Source organism: Anoplopoma fimbria, chromosome 24, assembly GCF_027596085.1.
Source record: "Anoplopoma fimbria isolate UVic2021 breed Golden Eagle Sablefish chromosome 24, Afim_UVic_2022, whole genome shotgun sequence".
NCBI classification, from domain to species: domain Eukaryota; kingdom Metazoa; phylum Chordata; class Actinopteri; order Perciformes; family Anoplopomatidae; genus Anoplopoma; species Anoplopoma fimbria.
In genome coordinates this window covers 19,943,144-19,964,133 of record NC_072472.1, presented here as the reverse complement: position 1 = coordinate 19,964,133, position 20,990 = coordinate 19,943,144, and the positions used below count along the sequence as shown (strand labels likewise).

General features: G+C 40.2%; 1 protein-coding gene across 12 annotated transcripts in view; it reads right to left on the bottom strand.

Moving 5' to 3' along the window:
• Positions 1-20,990, bottom strand: part of picalma (phosphatidylinositol binding clathrin assembly protein a) — a 38,166-nt gene that overhangs the window by 4,365 nt on the left and 12,811 nt on the right. For 2 of the 12 annotated variants that reach the window (XM_054625123.1, XM_054625124.1), the window contains exons 3-19: positions 18,533-18,675; positions 18,236-18,311; positions 18,024-18,126; positions 17,350-17,443; positions 17,086-17,197; positions 15,969-16,075; positions 15,847-15,888; positions 13,176-13,261; positions 12,712-12,835; positions 11,849-11,982; positions 10,566-10,651; positions 8,108-8,188; positions 6,732-6,842; positions 4,775-4,840; positions 3,587-3,721; positions 3,290-3,320; positions 3,106-3,205 (exon numbers count right to left, since the gene is read on the bottom strand). In XM_054625123.1, coding sequence (XP_054481098.1) covers positions 3,106-3,205; positions 3,290-3,320; positions 3,587-3,721; positions 4,775-4,840; positions 6,732-6,842; positions 8,108-8,188; positions 10,566-10,651; positions 11,849-11,982; positions 12,712-12,835; positions 13,176-13,261; positions 15,847-15,888; positions 15,969-16,075; positions 17,086-17,197; positions 17,350-17,443; positions 18,024-18,126; positions 18,236-18,311; positions 18,533-18,675 — 1,631 coding nt within the window. Of the gene's footprint in view, positions 1-3,105; positions 3,206-3,285; positions 3,321-3,586; positions 3,722-4,774; positions 4,841-6,731; positions 6,843-8,107; positions 8,189-10,565; positions 10,652-11,848; positions 11,983-12,711; positions 12,836-13,175; positions 13,262-15,846; positions 15,889-15,968; positions 16,076-17,085; positions 17,198-17,349; positions 17,444-18,023; positions 18,127-18,235; positions 18,312-18,532; positions 18,676-20,990 lie in introns of those variants that run through there. The other 10 variants (XM_054625127.1, XM_054625126.1, XM_054625128.1 and 7 more) reach the window with 10 other exon arrangements.

Sequence of the window (20,990 nt, the reverse complement as noted above, 5' to 3'; positions counted from 1 at the left end):
ATTTATTTTTTATTTTATTTTTATTTTTAGCTTGTCTTCTTCTGCTATGTCTCTTGTGTGCACTTTACTCTGCGCTGTTGTAAGTCTGCAAATTTCCCCGCTGCGGGACTAATAAAGGATTATCTTATCTTATCTCTTATCTTAAATCAGTGGAATAACTTGAAGGTTGCAGTCCATCAGTGTAAACCAACAAACTCTCCCAGCTCAAACTGTTCTGCAACGAGTCCAAATCCAGGTGAGCCTTCTTTGTGCAGAGCTTCTATAGACTGGTAGCTGTGGTTGACGCCAGAAGCTGATCAAAAATGATTTTTCTGCGTTTATCTTGTATGTTGTAGGTTTTGAGATCAGGGCAAACCATTTACCGTTTAATATTAATATTTACAGACAGGATGTGGAAACATTGATGGTGGGTGTATCCATTTTCTAGCCACTGAATCCCAGAAGTGAAGTTTTTAGGATTGAGGTGGACACAACAAGTCAGGCGCAAATAAGTATTATTTGATCAATATTGTTAACGGGTCCAGACACTTCTCATGTCCAGTGTTAAAACACATAACATGAAGGTGGAAAGAGGCCCAAAAAAAAAAAAAAAAAAAGCATTTCATACCATGAGACACTGAACCTTTCCATTGGATTTTTTTTAAAAACACTACCAAAAGACCTAAAGGGCTTCTAATCTTATCAGAGTCAGATCAGATATCTATTTTAACAGCAGTAATGACAGAAGTAAAGGAATCAAAAAGGAGAGTGTGTTGAGTCCTGGCGGTAGAAGTCGGTTACTGGCAGGTGCTCCTTGTGGAAAGAGATTAGAGAGAAGAAAGTACAGACCCTTTCCTTTTCCTCACTTCCCAACAGCCCCTGCAGTAATAACAAACCCAGATTTGTCTGACGCCCGGCCCTCTCGGGAAGGATCCATTTCATTAACTATTCAGTTATTGGCGCGGGAGGCACAAGTGAGTCAGACGTGACGCTGGTGCCAACATTGGTGCTTTCATCACAGACCGCGCTTGTTTCATTGCACCTAGAGCTCTCCTTCAGAATTCCTCCTCGCTGACAATGTTTGGTTTGTCTCGGGGACATCTCACTCAGCGTTCCTCAGCCAGTCAAAAACTACATGATGAGGCTGGATCCCTGCATCACATTAGGGGTCATCTTTAACGACTGATGGATGTTGTGTCTCTGCTTCTTAAGTGGATCGGTTTCCTTCACGTCTCCATCTCTTTCTCTCTGGCTTCCTCAGCGAACACTCATCAGCTTTTGATCATCAGCTGACATTTGGCCACATCGTCAATAACTTGTGTGCTCTCAGCACGATCACACGCACTGAAAGCACAGTGAGAAAGTGTTCTTCGGGATCACTGGTAAAAAATGTTCAAAAGGAAATTCGGACAAAGGGGGATTACAGATTGGATGTTTCATATGGAAAACACTGAACCCCAAACAACACTGTGAAACAGAAGAAATGGAAGGTAGAGAGAATGACATGAGAAGCAGTGAGTTAATCAGTGAGATTCACATTATCACTTTGTATTCTCATTTCTGTAAAGGTTGATGACAACCCACGGCTAGACGTGACCAGTTATGGTGACAGTTCCAGTGACATTGGAGTTCCTCCTGATACAGTACACGCAACGCAGTTCTTGTCCATATTGGTAAATAAAAAAAATGTTTGGTTTTACAATGTTGACTTGCAACAGAAAAAGTGGTAATTATATTAAGCAGCCCAGAGTGGGAGTCCTTTTCATTCTTTAGAATTTACAATTTTAAAAGAGGCTACAACTTGGATGGGCATGAAACTGTCCACGTTAATTCGTAAAATGACGGACTGCGTTTTGGATCACCGAGTCAAGTAAAAAAAAGTACACACAAGTACTCATTTGGACATTAAAAACAGAATACCGTAAGGATTGGGTCGTGCTCAATTATTACTCGGATTGGAGTTGAGTTCAGACATCGACGGCCCGAGCTGCACTCTAGTGATTACACAGCAACTTCAGAACTAAAGTTAACTGTGATTCCTAGAGAATGTTTGAGTGAAGAAAAAAAAATCCAATGAATTCTGTTTAAGTCATGAGATATTTATCAATGTCATGTTGGATTTGGGACCTCATCATTGCTCTGGTGGTTATTCCTTACTGCAACAATCAGTTCATTGATCTGACTGGCATCTACTCAAATAATTCAAAATATTGAGTTTGTTAACCCAGGGGATAACAACAATAAAAGCATTCAGTCTGAAATCAATCTGCAGTTATGTGAAACAGTAAGAGTTAAGAGGACATGACCCAAAGCTCTAGACACAGTGTCATTTCAACAACCATTCAACAGGACATCATGGGCACACACAAGAGCTAGTGGCTGTTATGGCACGGGTTAACAAGAGGAAAGGCCACTCTGGAGCCAAGAAAGCACAGTAAATACACTAAACAGGAAAAACTGCAGGCCATCCAGGAAAAGCCTTCAACAAGAGTTCAACAAGAGAGGAACAGGCAGGGGCAGATGGACTGGGCTTTTCTTGGCAAACATGGTTGTTGGCAGCCAGTTGGACAATTCTAACATGTCGCTAAACCCTAGTATGACATCTTAAATGCTGGTAATTTGATTTGTTTGGCTCACTGTCCAGCCAGGACGGAGGGGTCAATATTCCTAGGACTTCTAAGACCAGGGCTCAACAGTAAGGGTTGCCAAGCTGCCATTGGCCAACAAATCCTTGGCCTTTGGTCTACATCGCATCTTTTAAACATATAAAAAACGGTCAAGCAAATGAAGTTGTTTGGTGAAAAGTTCAACTAACATGTCAACAAATGTGCAAATTGATTCAAAGAACCAGATGAAGCTGGAAAAAATCCCAAAAGTCAATTTGTGAATTGTTGGGAGGTCGAAGTATCCCGACATCTTTAAGTTGGACGGAAAATGGTAGTGTAGTTGGTGTTCACTTACTGTAATAAAGCTTTTATTGTTTATGTCACACCGCGTATAATCTTACATTTTTCAAACATAACTTATTTTCAGTCTAGAGAGCCAAACCATTGATGCCCAACTGATCTCCTTGTGGAAGCTTACTGGTTTGGGAATGGAAGCAGACAGGTGGGAGGAGAGGCCTACCATGGCTGCAGGGTTCCAGGTGGTAGAAGGAGCGGTCTTGGGTTGCCAGTTGTTTCCACCAGTCAGCTTCTTCTCACCAGGCTGACTCCAGTGGATATCACTACAGAGGTCAAGTCAAAATTTTGGTCACGTTTAGTATGTAGCATCAGGGATATGTAGGTCAATTTAACTTGAGTGGACTCACTTCTTTGCTGTGCCGTTGCCAATTCCCAGATCTAAAAGAGGACAGATGCAATGTAATTAATGCTCAAATGTCACAAAAAAACAAAACAAGGCATAAAATGTAGAAAGAATCATGTCATTTCCCTGTACTCTTTACATTTTATGCAAATTATGCACATTTAATATGTATGTTTTTGTTTATTTCCATGCTATAATTTTTTATCCTTTACTGCTACTGTTGGGTATACATTTTGGCGCAATTACATTTAGTAAATCTCTGTGGTTATGGCAGGTGAAAAAAAAAAAAAATGGAACTTACTGCCGACAAGGTTGGCAAGTGATGAGTCCAGGTCGTGGGACACCAGTTTGTGGGGCTGTTGGCCGTTCAGGGTCATGCCCATACCCTGATTGGGTGAAGATGCCACTGTGGGTTTGAGGATGCCACCTAAAACAGCTTAATCAAAAGGGGGCAGGACAAAAGGGAAAGGGGGGGGGGGGGCGAGGGGAGGGTGAGAGGTTGGGGGGGGGGCCACAACACATGAGGACAACAGACAATAACACAGCAACACACAAAGACAAACACAGGACGGTACATACATTGCACATACACACACACACACGGACAGAGAGAGCATGTTGAGCGTGGATGAGGCAGAACAGCATGAATCACAGGTGAAAAAAAAACTCAATCAAGCCGTGTGAGAGGAGTGTGTGTTGAGTCAACTCACCCAATCATGCACACGCCATGCAAAAAGCCAAGGCCCCCAGAGAGTGTGTTTAACCCCCCGGACAAGGGAGAAGAGAAACAAAATGATGTGAGATCGTGAGCAGCTGAGATCCCAGTGAACAATGAGTGTGTCAGATGGTTTTACAGTCCTCAGACACACTCCAGTGACATTGTTTTATTCAAATTAAGACTCATTACTCATCATATCAAAATTTGTGATTGGCACACAGTGTTAAAATACAGGTATGCAGCTCATTGAAAACGACTATAGACAACAAACGATAAAGAATGTGAAAGTGAGACCATCTCGGCTGAAATTATTTCTACGGCCACACAATGAAACAGTGTCATTTTCTGCACCTGTGTATGGCAAAAAATAAATACTTTGGAGAGATGGCAGAAGCACATGACAATTAAGTGGATATTCAACAATAAGAAACACTGATGAACGCCATCTGTGATGAATGAGCCAACTCCCACTTAAGTCATTGTCTTAAGGTTACTTATTGCGCTAGACTGTAAAATCAACTTCATAGTAGTAAAATGTCTTTCTGTCATTAAGGATTTCTCATTGAGCCTGTGAGGTTTGTAGTAAAATCCTGGATTGATCAGCCAGGGTTAAAATTGGACTGAATGAGCATGTTAACCGAGGAGCAATGGGCAATCATGTCAACAATTAGTCAAATCACCTAATCAGTGAAGTATTTGGGATATGCTGAGAACATTCTGAGACCACATAAACCACACAAGCTGACAAACAAATCAAAGTCCAACACTCACAGTGGACATGCAACCTGTCCCCCGAACCTTCAGGTGGCAGCAGAGTACATGAGACCTGCTGGAGCCCTTAAAGAACAACGGGGATTCCCATTTCAAGCACTTCCTGTAGAAATTCCCTCAAAACTATTTTCTGAACTGAACAAAAATAATTTCAAGATTTATTATGTAAGGGAAAAAACCCAGGGTTGAATTTAAAACTCTACAACTCCCAAAGGAGCAAGGAGGAATGGGTCCACCCAATTTTAAGGATTACTTCTACGCTGGCCAGACTAAACCCTTAACATATGTACCCCAACTTTTTGTTCCAGATGGAAAGACATTGAACTCTCCATTATGAAGGATCCCCCAATTGTCATATAAAAAAATTTGGAAAACTTATAGACAATGTGCAAAATCTATGGATCAAATTCCAATTCCAAATCTGGAATACAATTAGAGGAGAATATAAGCTAGATCATAAACTACAAATACTTCAGTGGTGTGCTTATGATCCCAGGTTCAAGCCAAATTAAATTGATTATAGATTTAAATTCTAGATCTCAAAAGGTATAACGACATTCTATTCCCTTACAGAGACGGGCCAATTAAAGGACTTTGAAAACCTGAGGAAAAAAATATTGTCTTGAAATCGGATTTTTATAGGTACCTCCAGATACGCAGTTATTTTGAACATAACATTAGGAAAAAAAACAGACCTTGTTGATCCAATATTGAGAATATTTCTTGTTGCCCAACATAATGATTAAAATAAAGGAGTTATTTCTAGATTCTACAAAGGCCTCATGGGAAAAAAAAAATCCCACAGAAAGCACATTTTGCTGGAGGGGAGCCCATATGTTGCAGACAACGTGGGACTCAGGAAGCAAATCACTGGCATATATTTTGGGATTGTCCAGTGATAAAACCTTTCTGGGCGGAGTTTCACAAAGCATTAAAAAGGCATTCTTAACACTGGCCTGCTCCTGCAATTTACCACATTAGTTTTAGAAGAATTGACTTCCAAACAAGGCGCCCAGATAAATATATGATTGGCATATTAATAACAGCTTGTAAAAAAAGCGCTCACAAGGCAGTGGCTGCTTCCTGAACCCCCCCACGGTAAAGTAGTGGATATAGTAAATGACATTTATGTTATGGAAAGGATTACTTTTTCCTTTCGTCTTCAGAAAACTGTGTTCATTCAATTATGGAACAATTGGGTGAGATATGTAAAACCCTTAAAGCCAGATTTTGTGGAGGTGTTGAATGGATGACCCTGTATTTTTGCTTTAATTTAGCGAGCCTCTTCGACCTCTATTCCATTCTCTCCCAAGTCACCCCCTAACATGGTTTTTTTCTTTTAATTTTTTTATCTATGGTTATTTCTACACACTATATCTCTCCAAAAATGTACAAAGTTACCCAATTTTGAAAAAAAGTTGACAGCAGAAGAAAGAAAATTGCCACTTGGGTTGATGTATGTTTTTGAATATAACTGATAACTGACATAAAAATAAAGAATATAAAAAAATAAATAAAGAACAACAGGGATATACAGTGTCAGTGTGTGTAGGAGTGCAACCCTGAGCCTTCCTCGTAGCACTTATTGCACTCGTATTAGTTGTTGCACTTACTGTATTTGTATCAGTTCGCTGCACTTATTGAATTTGTATTTGTTTACTGCACTTATCCTATTTTGTTTACTGCACTTATCCTATTCGTAGTAGTTTGTAGCACTTACTATATTCGGATTAGTCTGTTGCAATTATTGTTTTCGTAGTAATTGCCTCTGCACTATACTTTTGCTCTGGCTTATGCTTTAAGATGCTTGTTTAAGAAAGGAGATGCACTTATGACTTCTGGTGACTAGTAGTTCTCTTGAATACCTATGTTGAATACACTTCCTGTAAGTCGCTTTGGATAAAAGCGTCTGCTAAATGACTGTAATGTAATGTAATGTAATGTAATGTACTCTTACCTGTAGCATCCAGGTTGTTAGCATTCACGTTGTTGCCAAATACTGAGTCAAAGTCGACATTAAGGCCTCGAGAGTCCTGTGGCTGCTGGGGTGTCGGGGAGGCTGTAAACCCTGTTGAGGCAAAAAAGAAAATGAACTGTCAGTATCCAAATATTGACAACATGATACCTCTGTTCCTCCCAACACAAGCAGGTAGACAAACACCAACTCTGTGGAAAAGGTGGATAATGTGACTGGTTCTGAAAGGAAGAATCTTCTATGTTGAAAAAAAAACGCAAAACCATCCTGACCACTGTCAGCGCTGTATTTTCATTGTTGATTTTGCAGAATTTTTTTTGCTAAGACCATAGATAAAAAAGGTTGACACTACCACGTATACCATATACACAAGCTCCCTGTCTATCGTCTCACACATTGGTGGTATCTGAACACAGGTCCTTGTGTCAGGGTACTGCTCTGTTTCCCAGCATCCTCACCCATCAAAACTACAAAAAGCAACAGTTTTTTAAATCACATTTTACATCAGCACATCCTGGTACTGTTAATTCACTACAACTTCTATCTGTACAGGTGAACAAATGACGCTAAGCTACACGACTGTGTTGCTATGTAACACATAGATAATCACTTATGTTCTTTAGATTTTCAGGGGCTCTGGAGGATTTTGCTTCCTCTACTAATTCCCCCCCCCCTACTTGCCTTGTATATTTGTTCTTTATTAAATAACTACATACTAAAATATTTTGGTATTTATTTCTTATTTTATTTGAGCCAGTTCTTTAAAAAAAAAAAAAAAAAAAAAAAAAAAAAAAAAAAAGGGTGAGGTTGTGTTGGATTTTGGTCTTGTGAGGCCGATGTCAGCCAGGGGAACTGTTTGTCTCTTATATGTTGAGGGTAAGAAAGTTTAGGAGACACTCCTTTTACAATAAAATAATTGTTAGTATCGGCGCTAAAGAATTTACACCGAATGCACCATCTGTTTTCATTTACATCACTGACATATTTGCAACAAGACAAATACAACACAAGTTAGGATCATCTAGATAAGATAAGATAAGATAATCCTTTATTAGTCCCGCAGCGGGGAAATTCGCAGGCTTACAGCAGCATAGACTTAAAGTGCACACAAGAGACATAGTAAAGAAAGACAAGATAAAAATAAAAATAAAAATAAAAATAAAAAAAATAAAAAATAAAAAATAAAAAAAAAAACAAGTATTATAAATAAGCAATAAAAACAGTAGAAAAACACAATAACTGAAATATAATATTTACAGACAGAAAAAAAACAAAACTATATTAACTATTATTGCACAGTGTTTTATTGTCTGGAGCATTAGGTTAGATTTCACCTTGATCAACCTGGGGATACCTACCTCTGAATAGACCAGCTACAGCAGGGGAGTCAGACTGGAAGAGGGGAGTGGTGCTGTAAGGGCTTGGCCCACAGAAGGAGTCTGACACACAGCAGCAGCAGCAGCAGCAGAAGGGCAAAGAAACAGACGGAGGAAGAGCGGAGAAGATTATGAAGATACGAGAGCAGAAAATAATACAGCTGTGAAAGAGCAGCGAGGAAGCCGAGCAAACTGTGGGAATGGCTTTCTAACGGAGGGGGAAAACAAAGATCGGGATTTGCAGCACAAAAGTGGAGGAAGCCGGCACTCATCGCGTGTCTAGACTAAATACAAGGCAAAACTACTGACTGACCACAAAACAATGCAGGCTCACAACCGTAGGCTTGTAGGAAGCAGCGAGGGAGAGAGGCGGCGTTTTCAGCAGGGCGGCTCTGTGTTAACACTCTGACCTCACCCACAGACACAGTGTCAATCTAGTTCTAGTCATGACCAAAAATCCCACTACTCTCACATCAGACAGTCATCTGTACCTGTGATAAATGTCTCGTTCTGCATGGAAGACTCAAGATCAGATACCAGTGAAGAGTTTGAGTCAAAAAAGGGATTGTATTGATCTGGAGAAAGACAAAAAAGCCTGCTGGTAAAGAAGGACATTCTGCAACAAAGACTTTTGGCCTTTGAAGTACAAACAGAAAGAGAGAAAGCAAATAAAAGATACAGCAGCCTTAATCAGAGAGTTAAGAGCTGAGGAAATAAACAGAAGGAAGATAGCCCGATTGTGGAATGAAAAACAAATATTTGGTGTGGGGCAGCATGCCAGATCTTTGGTGAATGGGAGAAAAGTAGGAAGAAAAGTTCTGACCAATGACCCTAAACCACTTTAGGCATTTCCTCACTCTCTTTCCCTACTGCTCTGTAATATAGTTCATTGTATTCACTCGGTACCCATTTTTAATTGACATTAAACCATCGGCCAGGGTGATGTTATGGGACTAGTGACAGCAGTAAAGCACAAAATGAAATCTAGACTGTAAAAGAAAAAGAGAGGATGCAGCAAAAACAATCCCACCAAACACTTCGTGGCTGGGTGTCCTAGAGGACAGGGTGCCAGCGTCCGAAGACGCCGCCGCCGACAGGTGGACAGCATTGACAACAGGAAGTGTGAGGAAAGGGTTTGCGTTTGGAATGGATTCCTCCACAGCTTCTGCAGCAGAGATGAAAGGATCCGAGTGAGCAGAGGGGGAGAAAAGAAGGACAAGGAAGAGAAGGAACGGAGAGATTATGGCAGAGAGGAAGGTGAGAAAATGAACGAAAAGTTAAAAAAAAAGTGCATGCGAGATGGGGTGCAGGGGATAATGAGAGTGACGCAGGTGGAAAGGATTAAAGCAGTGTTTAAGATATAGAGAGACGCTGAGGTCTCTCATTGGACATATCACAAGCACACTGAGCAGTCCACCAGTCACCAGGTTAAGAGTCTTCACTATCACAATGGGCAGAGTCCATAGGTTCTGATATCCAAAGATGGCTGTACTCACCAGAAAATAGCATTGCCAAGTCCATTTACTAAATATATTTTAAACTTGTAGTTATTGCCTTTGCCTTCATGAAAAATGTTGATCTTTGTCAGGCATGAATGGCTAAAAAGCAAAAGGTGCCTTATTTTGGAAAAGCTTTTAATATTTATAAATAACTAAAGTTACTAATGTAATGAATAAGCATGGACTCTGTGGCCTAATTTAAAACTATACTTTTAGTCTGCTCACTAATATTCAAAATTACAGGCTGTCATCTTTACCATCCACAATATTTCCAAACCTTTTGACATGGAAAGCACGCAACATTATGAAGAGATAAGGTTGCAACTAACACTTGCCGCTGTGCAAGTCAATATTATTCTCCTATATTAAACGCAAAAAAATTGCAGAGTGCTCAGCAGGCACTGGAATGTCTTGAACATGAACTCAAAATCTGATATGCAAATGTAGGAACATTGTTGTTTCAGTTCGAGCTGTTAACGGTTCAACACATGGCCCAGGAATAGAAATCCTGTACATGATTTACAGACTTTATTACTGATCGTGCCTGATTATTGGCCTAGGTCTGTGAAATATCTGTCCAGCTCCACAACACACTTGCTGTTATTTGCATGAGTAAAGAGGACATTGTGTTTATAGGGCATGTAGTTGATGTTTTACAGAAACATCAACTACAGTTTAAAACCCACAGCCAACACCAGAAAAGATTACATTAACATTACAAACAGTTTTTTATTTTCCCACTCGTCTTTTCTTCTGTATCTATATACAATATTCAATAATTCTGTTAACCTCGGTCCTTAACATCCATTCGAAGCAATCACTCTACTGAATGTGTGTACTGTGAGTGTGTGTGTGTGTGTGTGTGTGTTAATGAGGATGTGTGTTTGTGCATGTGGGAGCAGTGTGGACTGAAGTGCAGTGAAGAGGAGCGGAGCCCTCACCTCCCCATGTGTTGGTGGTGGACAGAGGCACAGACTGCTGGAAAGCCGGCTGCAGGTCCAGCAGCTCATTGGCTGCCTTGGAGCCGCTGGTAGGAAAACGTGCAGTAAAACAAGGGCACGGAGGATAAATCAGTCACTCATTGACTAAACAGTAGGTTCAAAACATAAGGTTACCTTTAGGAAAAACATTCTGTCCTGAGCAATGCAAGGGAAACCAAAAGATATCGTCTTCATTCTTATTTCTGTTTCAAATACTGGTGTTTAAACAGAAGTCAGTGTTATGTTGGAGTGTTGCATTGACAGCATATTATACACATGTTTAAACTTTGATGGCATGTTATCAGTATGGCTGCTGTAGCGCCCGGTTTCCATACAGGGATCAAGTTTAATCTAATCATAGAGAACGCAGAACCTGTCTGGTCATTTTAAAATAAGTTAGCCATCTACTTGCATTTAAAGCAAGCATTAAAATGAACTATATAGTATAATATCACTGATGGTCTAGTTTACTTATGAAAGACATATAGAGGCACCAGGATTAAATGGAGTCTGTTTCAAAACCAGTTAAAAGTTCATCACAGTAATTTAGCTGGAAAGGCATAAAAAGCTCATTCACATCACCCGACACAAATCCCCAAAATTATCTAATTCAGTTTGGTTATATTTAAATGTCCAAACTTTCATTTATGCTGTTTAATATCCAAAAGAAAACAACAACACAAAAGATTGTATATATGGAGGGTGGGTGATGAGTTAAGGTGTCTAACAGCCTGAAGAAAGAATTTGTTTTAAGGTCTGGTGGTTCGGCAGCTGCTACTTCTGCATCTCTTTCCTGATGGCCGCAGCGTGAACAGGTCGTGGTTGGGTGGGTTTTTTTACTTAATATATCTGCATTAGAGTATCAGGCACATCCACACCTATTCGTGTTGTTTTTAAACACATAACTTTTGTCATATTAGCACCTAGCGTCCACGCTACCGCTGCTTTTCCGAGATGTTTGAAAAAGCTGCTGACGCTCTTTTGAGTGAAAACTCTAGGATTTGTTTAGTCTAGACGGGCAGAAGACTATGCTAGCAGTTTCCTGACCAATAATCTAGTAAAACTTGGACTTGTAGGTGTTCATTTTTTTAAAAAGGTAAATGGGATATGTGAGAAAGAGATAGAGCCAGACTTTAGGCAACCTTTTTAACTGGATTTAAAAAAAAAGAATCTGCCGTTTTAGAATAAAAACATAATAGTGTGGATGCAATCTAAGATTAAATGAATTAGCCCTGTGGCCTCACCTGTTGGTGGAGCTGGGGGTGGAGAAGAGGTCAATGGCAGGGGTCGAGTTGATGGTCCCGCTCAACGTGGAGACAGGGGAGGAGTCTGTGGTTGCTGCGGAAGGATTCTTCTGGAGCTCCAAAAGACGCTGCTCCTTCAATCATCAGGAGGACAGACTTAGGCGAAGTTCACACTACACGTCGAGGACTTTGAATACACTAGCAGCAGTTAGCAGCTAACAGCAGCAGCAGCAGAGGACCTCAACGCTCAGTTCACCCGCCATTATTGTTTGGGATTCAAGTAGCTGACTGAGGTGTATGTTATATGTCAAACTATATGCAGAAAAGTTGTCTTTTTCTCTCGTGATGCCAGCGTGCTACCTGAAATCACACACTGGGGTGGCATTATTGCTTCAGAGAGAAAAAGCAACGTTTAGGAGAATTGCAGAATTTCAGTGTGAAAGGGGCTTTGAAGTTGTAGGCTTGCATACCACAGGACTTGGAGGAATCCCTGATGAGTGTGTCCGGTCTCCAAGATTGCAATAATATCACGGTGTTAATGTCGTATCACTTCCTTTCATTGGCTATAGCTTCCCGACAGCTCCACATATTTAGCATGCTAGATATCTTTTCACACACACAGCACTCAATGCTGATTTGCCTCTGATCTGGGGCTTTTGTTGGGCTGGGGTAAATGTCTGCACTTTTGTAGTCTCAGCAACCACTCAAGGAGCTTTGCAACACAAGTCAGCATTCACACATTTATACTCTGGTGGCTGCTCATCAGTAGCAATTAACATTCACACACACTATCTGCAGGACTGCAGTTAAGCAAAATGCTCGCAGAGCTGAAGAACACAAAGAAATGTAGATGAGTGAGGAACCTTTAGTGCTCTCAGGCGGCTCTGCTCTTCCTCCAGGGCTGCCTGTTTTTCCCTCTCGTCCACTTTGGTGAAAGACATGCCAGTGTTAGCCAGGGAGGAGACCGCGTTGTACAGGGTGCTGGCCCTGAATCAAGGGATACACAAAAACACAAAAAACAGTGACAAACCAAGGATCATCTCAGGGCTATGAAGAAACTCCAATGAGGTTTGCACATATACGTTTTAACAACCGTTTGGGGTCGCTTTTTGCTTTACCTCTCTGTGGTGTCAAACATGTCTCGTTTCTACTGTTATTTGTTTAAGAATTGTGACACATAAATGAATAGTTTAACTCAAAAAGGAAAGTGCATCTAAGCATCGTCCATGCTGTAAAAAAAAAAAAATCCAAATCAGTCCAAAACTATCAAGTTTGTGAAGCAAACACCAGGCTCTGCTCGGAGCCAGGTGAAGTGAAGCAGACCTACCTGCTGGCTGCTGTTGAGTCTTTGACCTTCTTCCCCTCTAAAGAGGCCAAGTGCTGCTCCAGAGCATCAAGGAGGCTACTGGGGGCCTAGTGTGAATGTCATTGACACACATTAGGTTTGAAAGACTATAGAAAGCCTAATACAAGATTTCTTCTGAAGAAGAAGAAAAAAAAAAAAAAAAGAAAACACTGAAGCATGCCTAGTTATTGCCAAGCGTCCACACACAGAGATACTCCCAAACACAGAGACAGAGAGAGGAAAAGGTTCAGATACTTACACAAACTGTAAACTGAAAACGGAGAGATAGAAGGAAGGGAAAAATACAGAAAATAAAGGTGGCAACAGTCAAGATGTTAGAAAAGAAAACCTCTGGGAGAAAGCTCTCCCCTTCTGGCTTATCTGTTACAGCTTTAAACTTCTACCAACTACATAATGAACAACAGAGCCTCCAAATACTTGTATTTTCTACATAACGCACCACTTCCAACAGGTCACTGGTCTATACAAGATGGTTCCATCAAATCACACCCTAGAACCCTTGATTCACACCTTTATTTGCTGTACGGCGTGCAAGGTCAGGAGTGAGTGTGAGTTGGAGGGTTTTCGTGAGAGCAACAGAGGGCACATGCGTTGCCTGCCTAGCATGCACAGCACTTGGTGTTAAAACTCATTAGGCCTGAAGCTGCAGGGGGTTAGCAGCCTTTGAAAAAAAAACAATTATAGCCACATTTTGCAAGTTGCATATGATGGAGGTCACTAAGCACTTGAGCACTCGGAATTAACCACCAGCATATGCACTGAAAGATTGCACCTAGATAAAGATATTACCGTGTGTCAATATAATTAAAAGCCTTTAATTTTCTCAAAAAACCAGTGCGCCTTATAAACTTAAAATAACTGCTTACAGCGGTCTATTTTGTGTGGTACGGCCTCTGTCAACATTTTCCGCACTAAGGAGAACGCACTGGATTATAATCCGGCGCACTGTCAATGAATGGTCTGAAATTTTCAATCTTTTTCATATATAAGGCTTTCACCGTTTCTGACTATAAGGCGCATAACTTGACGGAAAGTCCTCCTTAAGAAACAAAACAGTCAGTCAGTCAAACTACATTACCCATGACCGTTAGCGTATACGGCCAACAACGGCCCAAACTGTAAGAAATCGAAAGGCTTGATGAGTTAATGATGTGGGACGGGGGAGCGCGTGTTGTGTTTCAGAGCGAAGGAGTGTGAAATAAACCATTTGACTTTTGAACCATAATCTATATTTACTTCCGTCCACAAAATTAGCCTTTCTAATCTGGCCCTTTTGGAACTCAACCTCGGTCCTACAATATATAAAATACTGATAGCCTTGAGTTTGAAGTCGCGAGCATCAACGGCCACCGTAGTCAAGCGGCTTATCAGGAGCCATGTTGTCCTTGTGGGAACACACACTGTCAAAGGGCTGAGACTTCTTTTATTAAAAGGCTGTCAGTTATATGTGGACAGGCAAAAATAAGGGCTGAAAGGATAATTTTGTGGACGGAGTAAATCGGCTTTATTTCACACTCTGCATTCGCTCTGAAAACACAACACGGTTCCCCCGTCCCACATCATTAACTCATCAACCGCTAACGGTCATGGGTAATGTAGTTTGACTGACTGACTGTTTTGTTTCGATTAATGCGCCTTATAGTCCGGCACTTATATATGAAAAAAGATCGAAAATAGACCATTCATTGACAGTGTGCCTTATAATCCAGTGCGCCCTATAGTGCGGAAAATACGGTAATTAAAGCCGGAAACAAAATACTGCACGCGAGTACATTCTTAAAGAGTCGACATCTTACTAAGTTATCAGGAGTTTGTACAGTAACGCTTAGTTCTGTTGCTTTAGCTTTTGTGTCAGCCATCTCTCTAAATGAGACTGGTGCACATTAGGGTCTAACAGGGGTCCTAGAAGTGTTACAGGGTAAACTAAAACAGATAAATAAAATAACCACACATTTCATAACCCCTGTAGGTAGCTGCTTACAATAAATATACACTATTCAGTCATTTAGAGATCTGAGTACTGGCTAATGCAATCATAAGCTCATCATACATTTGAAAGGGTTGGTTCACCGAAACCAGATTTGCAAGCCGATAGTTTTGGTGTCATGTCTTGAGGTGTTGACCTATAAGAAAACTTTTGCTGGTACCCAAGTTCAATAGAGGTGTTTAGTTTGGGGTGCCCTGAAACATTCAATGACTCAACAGCAATGGTTTGTTTTTTATCAACAACAAATGTCGCACAAATAAAGATTCCACTTACATCCAGTAGATTGGAGTTGCAAGCAAATTCTCAGAGGTTAATATCTTAAAAGCTCAACACATAAAACAGAAACTATGGCCTAGCTGGATGAGTGTTGGCTTAAATGACTTAAAACTGTTTTTCTTGATTTGGTCAACTAATAATAGCTATGATATTTCACTGATACTAGCAAATTGCATAGTGGACAGACTCATCAAGTCATCACATTATTCAGTGATGATTTGAGCTGAAAACCACATTCGTGAGCCGTTATCAATTAATATCCCCAGTTGGCCATTCTGCTGTTTTAAATTAAGCTAAGCCAGTAAAGAGTTAGTTAAATAATTGCAAAGAATCCAAATGGTCATCTTTAGATGTGGTATCAAGGCTTACCTGAGACAGATCTGGGATGTCCCCTCGATCAATTCCGACTTGCTGCATGAAGAGAACACAGACCATCAGAATGGGATCGAAAAAAAAACTGTCAAGACTTATAAATCCAGGTCCTGTCTCACCTCTGCAACTTTGAGGAACTCTGAGATTCTAGTCATTCGTGTAAGGAATTTCTTGTAGATGTCAAGTCCTTCTTTGCACTGGACTTTCTTCATGTCAAAGTATTTCTCTGTTTAGAGACAGAGACAAAAGATCAAGACAAACAACCATCATCATTTCCCTTAACTCTGTTTTGTCTGCTAATTTGATGTTTTTAAGTTTATATTTTCAGAACACAGTTCATAGTCTTATGGGTGCAGTATCTCCTTCATTTAACAGGTGGGAGCAGACATGATAAATGCTGGTAAATTCCATCTTGGGGCAAAGGTAAATAAGAACAATGAACACAAATCCCTATTCATATATATGTTGTGAGATTTGAATAGCAAATACTGATGTTCCATCCTATGATCATGAGCGTTGAGGACTACTGTACAACTGCAGTTTCTATTCAAACTACTAAGTGTAGCAGTTTTTCCTGTTTAATGGTGTCCAAACAAGACCTACAGAAACAGGAAGGTGAAACCATGGCGGGTAGTATCTGAGCAGAGCATGCTCATTCTGCTAAAACAGGAGAAAGGAAAGCTTGCTGCTTATTAGATTTAGAGTCAGTAAAGAAATGGTTTGCAACAGCCCCCTAAACTTTCTTAGGATTAAGCGTGTTGGAGGTCTGCAGTTCTATGAATCCATCAGTTTTTTATGTTATAAACCTATATGAACTTTGCAGGACTGCTTATGAACATTCTCTAAGCACACCCTTGCTTTCAAAGCTAAGATAAGATAAGATAAGATAATCCTTTATTAGTCCCGCAGCGGGGAAATTTGCAGGCTTACAGCAGCATAGAGTTAAAGTGCACACAAGAGACATAGTAGAGAAAGACAAGATAAAAAAAAATGAAAAATAAAAAATAAAAAAAAAAAACAAGTATTATAAATAAGCAATAAAAACAGTAGAAAAACACAATAACTGAAATATAATATTTACAGACAGAAAAAAAAATAAAAATAAGTATCAAATACTTGCAAAGCAGCTGCAGTAATTTATTTAGACTTTCACCTCGTCATACGTAGTGACCTTCTCCGAGTATAATGCATAGGACAGTAAGGATAAGCAGAAGAGTTCCAAATGCTTGTTCTTACCCAGGAGGTTGATTATGCCCTCGTTGTACGCTGCAAACAGTCGGATTGCATCTTTGAACAGAAGCATGAAGCCTGCATTGATCACACCGTTTGTCAGTTCATTGGCATTGACCTGGAAGAGAGGTGGAGGTGTTGAGATCAGTTTAAAGTCCATCAGAGGAAGGCATTTGGACACCAACTGAAAACCCACAAAAAAAAAGCTGATTTCAAGTGTCAGCTATAGATTTTAGAAGCCGAGCAGTGCAGCCCACACGGAGCACTCACATTGAAATCGAGTAACACGTCCATCTGGTTTTGGATGATGGGGATTGTCTTGAGGAGTTTCTCTGTGTTCATGGTTCTCATCACTCCATCAGACCTGTGGAGAGAAAAGGCAGATGTAATCTCATGCAAAGGACACGGCTCATCCTTTTGTTCTTATGATAAAATATGTACAATATGAGTGAAAACATCACTTATTGCAGCATAAAGTCCTGTTTGACAATGAAATGGTCAAAAACCTGCAACAGTCCCACTGGACAGAGTAATATCTATAGTTACACTGCAACAGAAGCTAAACATTCAGTAACAGTAGGTCCCCTTATGCCCAGCCCACCACAGAGCATAATCCAATCTGTAAAACATTTGAAGATTTGATGAAAAGTAAAATCATTAGCAGTAGGAGTATTTTAACTTTTAAATGACAAAGTGAAGTGTTAACAGGAACTTATGGTGCTGTGGAGATCAAATACATATGATGAGCGTATGTAACTAATAACAGAACTGTTCCGATGTATTTTATCCTTCAGTGCCAATCAACCTCCTCTGCCACAGGGCTGAAGGATACCCTTCACTAGGGTTTCATGTTTCTAGAACAACAGCATAAGGCTTTGTGGCTCAGGTCAACACCAACACTACATGACGTTACAGTGAAAAGCTAAGAAGAGAAAGCTCCTTACCCTCTTTTCACTTTAGTGAAGTCAAACGCGACCTGTCTGTAGGACACGGCCTTCTCATTCAGGTAGCGGCTGTACCTCCTAATGAACGTCGACATATCATAGCCTACATTGCAAAGAAAAGAAGGGAGGGAGGGGGGGGAAATATCAAGGCCGTGACACAGATGAGTATTGGCTTATTGCAGCACAATGTGTACATTGTTGGTAAAAAATACCTTGTAGGCCACTTTTGTCCAAAAAATTGCTGAGGTTGAATAGTGTGTTTCTTGAGGCCAGATATTGTATAAATCTCTGCAGAGAAACAACATATGAGGAACCACAACTGAGGCTTTAGAACCACCAAACTTTTGCGCAATGTCATTGTGGGCTCGTAACATACACCGTGCCGACATAATGTATGTTTTTAATGTACAGGTGGGGAAACCTTAAACAGTTAAAAAAATATATATCCTTTGTGAAATTTCCATCCAATTCAGCAAAAGGTGGAGAAGAGTTGTTAGTGAAATGCTGACCTCATTGCCGTAGACCATCAGTTGGTGTGTGGCGATGAGGGACTTGAACACAACCACCCAGCTGGTGTTGGCGGTCCTCTCAAACAGCGTGTCGGCCAGCTGAGGGATGTTGACATTCATCTCATTTGTGCACTGAATCAAATCTGAGGAAGGAGGAAAGGGAGAAAAGGAAGAACCTCAGGAGTTGTGCAAACACAGAAGTTTGCTGTTCAGTGAAAGCAGAGATCTCCAGGAAGAGTCCTCGTTTCTTTTATCTGTTCCTTTTTATACAGCCATGATGTGAAGAAATCGATGAAATACAGGAGGGGAAGGGAGTACTTCTTAGTTTAAATAAACTAGAGACTTTCAGAACAAACTAACAGTTCTGGAAAGCCAAAGGACAGGAATATGTTACAAACGTATTGGGGGTGGATGGTTTCATCAGTTGCTTGTTACTTTACATTTAATTACATTACAGTCATTTAGCAGACGCTTTTATCCAAAGCGACTTACAGGAAGTGTATTCAACATAGGTATTCAAGAGAACTACTAGTCACCAGAAGTCATAAGTGCATCTCCTTTCTTAAACAAGCATCTTAAAGCATAAACCAGAGCAAAAGTATAGTGCAGAGGCAAGTTACTAGTGCAAAAACAATAATTGCAACAGACTAATCCGAATATAGTAAGTGCTACAAACTACTACGAATAGGATAAGTGCAGTAAACAAATATTGGGGTGGAATTCAATAAGTACTTAAAACACACTTTAAAAATCAACAAGTCTGAAAACCCGGATACATTACACTTAAATACATTTAGAGAAGGTGATAGCAAAAGCGACGGGATGTATGGTAATATTTCAGGAAGTGAGATTACAATGTATCCACACACTGTTACTGAGAAACCACCCAGTGTTACCCTGGAAAAAGCCAAGGCCGATACCCAGTACGTTTCCTTTCACACTTCTACCCACATGAGAGGACCTCTGATCTGTCCACTGACAGGGCATACATTCTCAGCTTGGCTGCCATTGGCAGTGTGCCACAACCATCTGGCCTTAGGTGAAAGCAAATGCAGCGCCTCCTGGTTCCTCTCTCCGTCAAAGCCATGGGACTGATCAATGAAGCCTGTTTATCTTCACGCACACACAGCCTCTCTCTCTCTGCACATCTTGAACGTGGCAATAACCTCTGATGCCTCAAGTTTTGATCCATTATGTGTGTCAGTGTATACTTGGAAATAGAAATATATTAAAAGGTAAAAGCTCGTTTAAAAACCTCACAGCTCCTTCGATGAGAAATATTTACTGTGTTTTAGATACTGAAAATGATTGAGTCAGATGAGAATGGAAGCAGATAGCAGAAAAAGGGAGGTAAGGCGACGCTGTGTTTGATAGGGAAGTTGCGAAATAAATTTTGCTGTACTTTTACGGGTTTTCTCTCGCAGCTACATGAGCAATGCACACATCTGTATTGACGGGGTGATCTAACAGCCAACTAATGGCAGCATAAATTACATTTAAATAACACAAAACGATGACAAACATCAAACATCAACAATAAAATATGACAGACAAACTCAATCAAAGCTTTGAATGTGTAAAAAAAAAAAAAAAAAAAAAAGTAATTCAAGAAGAACCTTATCTATGACGCAAACTTGTGGAGTTCACAGCGAAGTTTTGGTGAGCAGACGTATGGAGAACGGAGATGTGGTTGTCAGATACATGGAGAAGAGACGGCAAACTGGTTTGCAATTAAGGATTTCACATTCCCTCATGACTCGTGCTGATCGTCGGGGCTCAGTGGGGAAACATGTTGCTCTACTAGAAACATCTCTAAACGCACAGAAGGGGACGCAGATGCTAGAGACCAGAGCAAATTAGTTTATATTCCCTTAATATTGATATAAACAAGCGTCGCCATAGGATCACCAACTAACACAAGCCTGGACTTTATTCTGATTGCTGATCCCATATAACAAATACACAGAAACAAGACATTATTAAACAAAACCAAACTCATGAGATGCATCTGAAAACTTAATGAACGATTTAATCAGGACACACTATCAGATATTATCAAATGTTGACGAGGTGCCAAAAGAATGGAAATTCACGTGACGGATTAACTGAGAATGATACCAGTTATCAAATATTAATTCCCTTCAAATGCCAAAAAAGAGGCTTGGCAGACAATGTAAATAAATATTTATGTGAATTTTATATTTGAAGGGAGATGAATGATCCTCTCCAGGCCTTGACTATTCCTCAAGATGTAAAAACAGGGCAACACTTACAAGTTCCATTTTATAATCCCCATTGCATGGTTCTAATTGTGCTTTATTGGCTGTCGTATAACTGTTGACTCTAATTAGATTGGAAAAAGTGCAGTTTGAAATAAGGCAGCAAAATTAACTCTGATAGTAGGAAGGGTTTTTGAGCCACATCAATGAAATGATAGAACTAGCTCGTTTCAGTAAAT